At 38.5% G+C, this 8,978-nt stretch overlaps 1 protein-coding gene across 1 annotated transcript in view; it reads right to left on the bottom strand.

The window, feature by feature from the left end:
- Positions 1–2,483: 2,483 nt before the first annotated feature.
- LOC103193401 (methionyl-tRNA formyltransferase, mitochondrial-like) overlaps positions 2,484–8,978 on the bottom strand; it is a 34,287-nt gene continuing 27,792 nt past the window's right edge. Inside the window, 3 exon segments of the mRNA XM_042780353.1 lie at positions 2,484–2,770; positions 2,773–3,346; positions 3,348–3,564. Coding sequence (XP_042636287.1) covers positions 2,484–2,770; positions 2,773–3,346; positions 3,348–3,564 — 1,078 coding nt within the window.

Below are 8,978 nucleotides of genomic sequence, written 5' to 3'. Positions count from 1 at the left end.
TCCAATGTCATAAGAAGATACAAAAAGGGTTTTTTTTTAAAGTGCCTGTACTATTTTGCATTTCCACCAGTAACGTATGAGGGTTCCAGTTGCTTCATATTCCTCCCGACACTTGGTATTTTCAGTCTTTTTAATGTTGGCCTTTCTAAGGAGTGTGCAGGAAGTAGTTATCTCTTTGTAGTTTTAATTTGTATATGCCTAATGAATAATGATGTTGAGCATCTTTTCACGTGATTATTGACGTTCATATATTTTTTTCATTGAGTTGTGAGAGTTTTTTTTTGTTGTTGTTGTTAATATCTTCTGGATGCAAGTCCTTTTTCAGATTTATATTTTTCAAATATTTTCTCCCAGTCCATGGCTTGTCTTTTCCTTGCACTAATAGTGTATTTCAAATAACAAAAGTTTTAAACTTTAATGAAGTATAATTTATCAATTTTTTTTATGTTTATGTTTTCTGTGTTATATTTAATGAATCTTTGCCAAACCTAAAGTGACAAAAATATTCTAAGTTTTATAGTTAAAGCTCTTGCATTTTGATCTGTGATCTCATTGAGCAAATTTTTGTACATGGCAGGAGGTAATAAGAGTTGAGGTTCCTTTTTTTTTTTTTTTTGCATATGAATATCCAATTGTTTCAGCACCATTTTTTGGAAAGTCTACCCACCTTCCATTGAATTACTTTGGTGCTTTTGTTGCAAATACATTTACAAAATATTTGTGAGTCTTTTACTGGATTTTCCATGCAGCTCCACTGATATATATGTTTATGTTTATGTCAGTACCTCACTATGTTGATTTACTGTAGGTTTATAGAAACTCTTCAAAATAAGTAGTGTAAGCCTTCAAAGATTTTTTTTTTTTTTCCAAAATTGTTTTGGCTATTCAAGATCCTATTCATTTTAATATAAATTTTAGATTAGCTTGTCAATTCCTACAAAAATGTTGTTGGGATTTTGATTGGTATTAAGTTGAATTAATGGGTCAACTTAGGGAGGATGTTGTTGTTGTTGTTAGGTTCTGTTGAGTTGGACCCCTCCTTGGTTGTCGAGGCAGTATCATTACGGAAGTAGATTGCCCAACCTTCCTTCTGAGGAGTGGCTGGTGGGTTTGAACCGCTAGCCTTCTGGTTAGCAGTCAGGTGGCTTAGGCACTATGCTACCAGAGCTCCCTAGGGAGGATAGATACCTTAATAATACTGAGTCTTCTAATACATAAAGTCCTTTTTTTTTGAGTTGTAAAAGTTCTGTTACCAATATTTTGTAGTTTTTAGTGTGCAAGCCTCATACATATTTTTATTCAATTTACTCTTCCAAGTATTTCATGTTATTTGATGTTGTTATAAGTGATGTTGTTTTTAAATTTTAATTTCCAATTTTTCATTGCTGATACCTAGAAATTCAACTGAGTTTTATATATTTATCTGGTATCCTGCAATATTACTAAACATACTCATTAGTTCTAGTAGCTTTTTTGTAGATTCTTTAAGATTTTCTATGTAGGTGATCATGTTGTCTGTGAATAAAGACAGTTCATTTATTTTTTCTTTCCAATAGACTTTATTTCTTTTTGTTGCCTTGTTGTTCTGGCTAAGATATAATGCTAAGTATAAATAGTGATAGTGGACATCCTTGCCCTGTTCATCAATCTTTTGCCTTTAAGTATGATGATACAAAAAAACCCAAACCCACTGCCATCAAGTCAATTCTGACTCAGTGACCCTAATTGGGTTTCCAAAATTGTAAATCTTTACAGAAGCAGACTGTCTCATCTGTCTTCCACAGAGTGGCTAGTGGGTTCAAACTATTGACCTTTTGGTTAGCAGCCAAGTGCCTTAACTACTACACCACCAGAACTCCTCCTTCGTGAATAGACGTGCAAAAATTCTCAACAAATGCTGTTATTGTTAAGTGCTGTTGGTTGGCTCCAACTCATAGTGACCCTGTGTACAACAGAATGGAACACCGCCTGGTCTTGCGCCATCCTCACAATCATTGCTATGCTTGAACCTATCATTCATTGCAGCCACTCTGTCAATGCAGCTTTTTTTTTTTGAATTTGACACTAATAAAAATCTTATTTAAAGTTTTTTTTGTTATTCAAGTAGAAAAAGCTGCTTTAAATTACTGTTAAACAAGTGGAAAGTGAAGTAATCCATCTTTTTGATAATCTTCTGTTCCAGCAGTGTCATCTTCTTTGAAAGTCAGGGGAACTACTAACTAGTTGCAGTCAAGCTGATTGAGACTCATGGTGACCCCCTGTGTGTCAGTAAAACTGTGCTCTGTAGGGTTTTCAGAAGTAGGTTTTTTGGAAGTAGATCACCAGGCTTTTCTTCTGACGCACCTCTGGGTGAAGTTGAGCCTCCAACACTTGGTTAGCAGGTGACTACGTTAACCTTTTGAGCCACTGAAGGTAATTCCTTGTAAATAAGGCTTTTAATAAATTACAAATCCATAATAGATTCTTGTCCATCTTCTTTCTAACTACTTAATGCACTGTTGCATAGCAACAGTTTTTTGTTTTTTTTCCTGCTGCTGCTTTGTTGGCAGTCTGAGAGTCTGAAATCTGCATTGGCTTAGTTGAGCTTGAGAATTTTTTTGGTAGCAGGGATGCAAATATCCATTGTAGAAATCAGTAGCTGTTAGTGTTTTCTTGAGCATCAACGATCGAACACCAATCCAGCCATCCTTGCAACAAACCAGCAATGTTTGTGACTGTTTGTGGTATATTAGTGATCCTGGAATAACATTGTGTCCTGTTAATTTTGGACTATATTTCCAATGGCACGATAAAGTCTGAATATTTGCTCTGAAGTTTGTTCCTCCCATTTTATACAGCTGGTACCAGCAGAAATCTTAGGGGCATATGTTACCCCCTCAGTGGGCTGCTGCTTTCCACTGTTCAAACTTTCAGGCAAATTTTTCAAAACTGAAATAAGCATGTTGGCACCCAGTCTTGATAACACTGCTTCCAATTCCTTTGCGGTGCTCTTGGGTGGCACAGCAACAGTTTCCTGTTTGACAATTGGGCCTACATCAAACCTTTTAGGTCTAATTTGCATAATTGTTACTCCAGTAACTGTGTCTCCATGGAGCACTGTATGGATTATAGGGGCTGGACCACGCCACCTCGGGAGGCAACTGGGATGGACATTCAATATGCCACAGGGAAATTTAAGAATAAGGGCCTCACTCAAAAGTCGGCCAAAGGAAGCCACTACTCCAACATCATATTCTCCAGATCCCACATCCGGCCACTCATACACTGGAAGATGGGACTGCACAGCGTAACGCTTCACCAGCAGTCCTTTTGGTGATGGGGAGGGCACTGTGACTACCTCCAATTTTTTCTATCAAGTCTTCCTCTTTGTTTTCCCTGGCGGCATGCAGCGCCCGCAGTGCCTCGCGGGCGAACTGGTCAGTGCCGAAGAAGAGCACCCGCCAAGGGGGCTTCTTGCGGACTCGAGCGCTTAGGCTCTTCTCTCCGTCGAGCCTGGCCAGCGCTCGCCATTGCGGAGTTGACCTCACGCCGCTAGCACCGTAGGCCGGCAGTGTGTCAATGCATCTTGTTGTCTTCCCCTTTTTCTCTGACCCTCTACTTTACCAAGCATGATACCCTTCTCCAGGAACTGGTCCCTTCTGACAATGTGACCAAATTAGGTGAGATGAAGTCTGGCCATTTTTGCTCCTAAGGAGCATTCTGACTGCACTTCCTCCAGGACAGATTTGTTCATTCTTCTAACAATCTATAGTATTTTCAATATTCTTCACCAGCACCACAAGTCAAAGACATTAATTCTTCTTTGATCTTCCTTATTCATTGTCCAGCTTTCACATGCATATGAGACAATTGAAAATACTAAGGCTTGGGTGAGGCTAACCTGAGTCTTCAACACTTTGCTCTTTAACACTTTAAAGAGGTCCCTTGCAGCATATTTGCCCAGTGAAATATGATTCTAATTTCTTGAGTGCTACTTCTGTGGGTGTTGATTGTGGATCCAAGTAAAACAAAATCCATGACGACTTCAATCTTTTCTCCATTTATTGTGATGCTGTGCTTATTAGTCCAGTTTTGAGGATTTTTGTTTTCTTTATGTGGAAGTCAATCCATACTGTAGGCTGGAGTCTTTGATCTTCATCAGTAGGTGCTTCAAGTCTTCTTCACTTAGCATGCAATGTTGTGTCCTCTGCCTATCAAAGGTTGTTAATGATTCTTCTTCCAATCCTGATGCTGAATTCTTCTTCATAGAGCTGACTTCTCAGAATGAAAACTGTCATCCACTTGGGAGGGGATCTATGTAGGAGATCCTTGATAGAGTGGGAGAACAATGCGGAACAAAACTCAAAATCATTTGGAGAAAAAAAAAAAGGGGCGGGGGAACCAGGTTTGCTGGTCCAATAGAGCCTGGTGGAACCACTGAGGCTATGGCCCCTAGCTGCACTTCAGGTCTGGAATTATACTCACACCTGTGGTTTCCAGCCAAACAAAAGACAGGCATATGAGTTGAACAGTTACCTGAGGTAGATACACTCCTTGGAAAGAACAATCATGGGAGAAAGAAGGGCTGCTTATGCAGAGGGAGACAGTTCTGGGGGAAGGAGTGAATGGAGGGATGGATACAGGGAAGAGGTGACTGTCAGGAGGAAGTGGGAGGGGAGCTGTTGCATTGTGGTAAAATGTGGTCAATGTCGTGAAACAAAGTGTATGTGAACTGTTGTATGGAAAGTGAATTTGCTCTGTAAATTTTCACCCAAATCACAATAATAATAATAATAATAAAAAGATAAAAGACCTATACAAAGAAAACTAAAGAACACTACTACAAGAAATCAAAAGATACTTACATAAATAGAAGACTATACTGTTCTCATAGACTGGAAGATTTAACATTGTGAAAATGTCAATACTACCCAAAGTGATCTACAGATAGAGTACAATCCTGATCCAGATTCCAGCATCATTCTTTAAAGAGATGGAAAAACTAATCACCAACTTTATTAGGAAAGGAAACAGACCTCAGATAAGCACAACACTACTAAAGAACAACAAAGTAGGAGGCCTCATACTCATTGATCTCAAAACCTACTGTGCAGCCATGGTAGTCAGAACAGCCTGGTATTGATACAATGACAGAGACATGGACCAATGGAACAAAATTGAAAACCCAGAAGTAAATCCATCCACCCCTGGATAGCTGATGTTTGACAAAGGCTGAAACCTATTAAGTGGGGAAGAAATAGTCTTTTAACAAATCCTGCTGGCAAAACTGGATATCCATTTGCACAAAAATAAAACAGGACCCATATCTCACACCATATACAAAAATAAACTGAAGATGGATTAAAGACCTAAATGTAAAACCTAAAACTATAAAGATCATCAAAGAAAAAGTAGGGACAATCTTAGGGTCCCTAGTAGATGGCATAAATACACTGTAAGACATAACTAAAAATGTACTGACAGGAGACAAACTAAAAGACTGGGACCTTCTTAAAATTAAACACTTGTGCACATCAAAAGACTTCACTAAAAAAGTAAAAAGAGTCTACATTTGGGGGAAAAAGTTTGGCAAAGACATTTAAGACAAGGAACTAATCTGTAAGATTTACAGAAATCTTCAACACCTCAGCAACAAAAAGACAAAAATTCCAATTAAAAAATGGGCAGAGGACATGAACAGACACTTCACCAAAGATGACATTCAGGCAGCCAACAAACACATGAAGAAATCCTCATAATCATTAAATATTAGAGAGATACAAATCAAAACAACAATGAGATATCATCTCACCCCAGCATTAATTGCAAAGTTCAAAAAAATAGAAAACAGGAAATGCTGGTGAGGGTGTGGAAAGACCAGAGCAATTATATACAGCTGACAGGACTGTAAAATGGTACAACCAATGTGGAAAATGGTATGGTTCATCCTTAAAATGTTGGAAATAGAAATATCTTATGATCTAGCAATTCAACTACTAGGTATATATCCTATAGAAATAAGAGCCTGACACAAATATGTATGTACACCCATGTTCATCACAACACTATTCACAATAGGAAAAAGATAGAATCATTTCCAAGTGCCCATCAATGGATGAATGAATAAACAAACCATGTTACATGCATGTAATGGAATATTATGGAGTGACAAAGAATAACAATGGATCTGTGAAACATGGATGAACCTGGAGGACATTATCCTGAGTAAAATAAGTCAATCTCAAAAGGACAAATGTTACATAAGACAACTATTATAAAAAGTCAAGAAAAGTTTTTCACCTGAAAAGAAAGATTCTTTGAAGGTTGCCAGAGGTGGGAGGGGAAAGGTATATAAATTATCATCTAGAGGATAGACATATATTAACTTGGATGAAGGGAAATGCTTACAATAAGGGGAAAGTCAGCACAAAATGATCAAGGGAAAGGAAGACACTGAGAGGTACACAAGAGTTAAAGGCAACAGAAGTAAATATTATTAGGGACCCAAACCTGCAATAAAGGTAATAACAATAAACAATGCCTAAGGCACTTGACCTTGGAAAGAAGACTGGGCAATATACTTCCGTAGTGATACCCCCTCGGAAACGTAAGGAGGGGTCTTTATGAGTCGGGTCTGACTCGACAGTACATAACAACAACAACAACATAAGTGACTAAAATAGCTATTAGATAGACACACAAACTGAATGGATGTGGGAAGAATGGGATTGCACTCACAAAAGTATATAGGTTTGACAGGATATTTTGACATATGTATTTATATGTGCCACAAATATATCCATAAACACAGTGGAGTGCACAGGGAATAAAGTTATGAAAAATTTTTAGCCATAACCAAACACCTTGAGGGAATGAATTGTTGAGCTTGGGGGTTTAGGAGGATAGTGTCAGGAGACATCAAGGTCAACTGGCATAATGTAGTCCACAAAGACAATGTTCTATATCCTACTTTGGTGAGTAGCAACTGGGGTCTTAAAGGCTTATGAGTGGCCCTCTAAGGTGCAACTATTGATCTCTCTATATCAGAGCGAAAAAGAGTGAAGAAAATCAGAGACACATATCAACAATTAGTCAAAGGACAAATGAATCACCAGAATCTCATGACCTTGAGACCTGAAGAACTAGATGGTGCCCAGCTACCACTACTGACCACTCTGAAAGAGATCACAGTAGAAGGTCCTGGAGAGAGTGGGAGAAAAAATGTGAAGCAAAACTAAAAATCATAAAAAAAGAGACCAGGTCCAATAGAGACTATGGCCCTTGATCACCTTCAAGTCAGGAACTGAACTTGCACCCATGGCTCAACTTTCAGCTAAACAATAGACAGGGATGTAAGGTGAACAGTAACACAAGGGATGTATGCATCCATAAAATAATCAACTCTATGAGATTGAAAGGTCAGCATTTGCCCATAGACAAAGTTCAGAAGGCAGGAAAGGATAGTAAAGAAGACAAATGGAAATAGGATACAGAGGGAGGAAGTGAGAAGAGTGCTGTTACACTGTGAGGACTGGAATCAATATCATGAAAGACACATGTATGAATTTTTGAACGGACAACTAATTTACTCTGTAAACTTTCACCCAAATCACAATAAAAGCTTTTAAAAAAAATTACATAAAAGTTATCACATCTGTCTGTTTATGTGCTGCTATAACAAAAATGCCACACATGGGTGACTTTAAAGAATAGCAATTTACTTCCTCACAGTTCAGGAGGCTAGAAGTTTGAATGCAGGGCATGGGCTCTAGGGAAAGAGTTTCTTATTGGTAGCCTGGGTGTTCCTTTGTTGCGTCTGGTTTCCTCAGCATGTGCTTGCTTCTGTGTCTAATCTGCTCCTCTTGATAACTCAGCAGTGATTACATTTAGGACACACTAATATGGTCTCATTAGCATAACAAAGAAAACCTATTTCTAGACAGGATCATATCCACAGATGTTAGGTATACTTTGAAAGGATACAGTTCAACCCATAACAACATCCTACATATGGCTCTATGACTTGTTTTTGAATCATATTTTATTTTTGAAACTAATTCATATTGAGACATGTATAATTATATTTTTGTTTGATAGGCTGTCTAAGTTACTTGCTACTAATTCTTCTTGAACACTCCAAAAAATTGCAAAATCTATTTAAAGTATTTTCTAAATAATCAAACATCCCAAGTGACCTACACTTTTTTTTTTTTTTTTTTTTTTTACCCCTTTCCTTGAGCTCTCCTTTCTCCTGCTCCATTCTGTGCTGGCTGCTCAATGGCTGTGTTGCGCCGCTGCCATCCTAGCCTTTTCCTCCTTGGGTTTCCCAGGCAGTATCTCTATGGAAGTAGATTGCCCAGTCTTCCTTCTGAGGACTGGCTGGTGGGTTTGAACTGCCAGTCCTCCGGTTAGCAGTCAAATGCCTTAGGCACTACGCCACCAGAGCTCCCCTCTCCTGTGCAGGATCCTCTATTTCCTCTAGGTGTGTGCCATTGAGTCTATTCAAACTCGGCAACACCGTGTGACAGAATAGAGCTGCCCTGCAGGGTTTCTAGGCTATAATCTTTACAGAAGCCAATCCCCAGGTCTTTGCTTGCAGAGCTGCTGGGTGGATTCAAACCACCAACTTTTCATCAAGCAGCAAAGTATTTAACTATTGCACCACTGGAGCTCCTGATCCTATGTATTCCTTTTCTTGGACACATTATCTAATTACTTCCTAAAGAAAGGGTATATGGAAAGCAAATTTTTTGAAACCTTGCTGTCTGCCGTGATCTTTGTTCTATTATTTGCTCCACGCTTGATTGGTAATCTGAATGGGTATAGGTTCTAATTGAAGTAATTTACGTCTGACTTCTGAACATGCTGTTCTATTGCCTACTAGCTCCCAGTGGAGCTGATTCCAGATCATTTGTATGTGGCCTTTTTTTGTTTTTATGGAGTCTTTTAAGAGCTTTTCTTTAGGGGTGGTGTAAAATTTCAAATGGATGCTCATTGTT

Source organism: Orycteropus afer, unplaced genomic scaffold (genome assembly GCF_000298275.1).
Source record: "Orycteropus afer afer isolate SDZICR_OR568_19922 unplaced genomic scaffold, OryAfe1.0 scaffold00036, whole genome shotgun sequence".
Lineage (NCBI taxonomy): Eukaryota > Metazoa > Chordata > Mammalia > Tubulidentata > Orycteropodidae > Orycteropus > Orycteropus afer.
The sequence above is the reverse complement of the archived record's forward strand: the minus strand, read 5'-3'. Positions and strand labels throughout refer to the sequence as shown.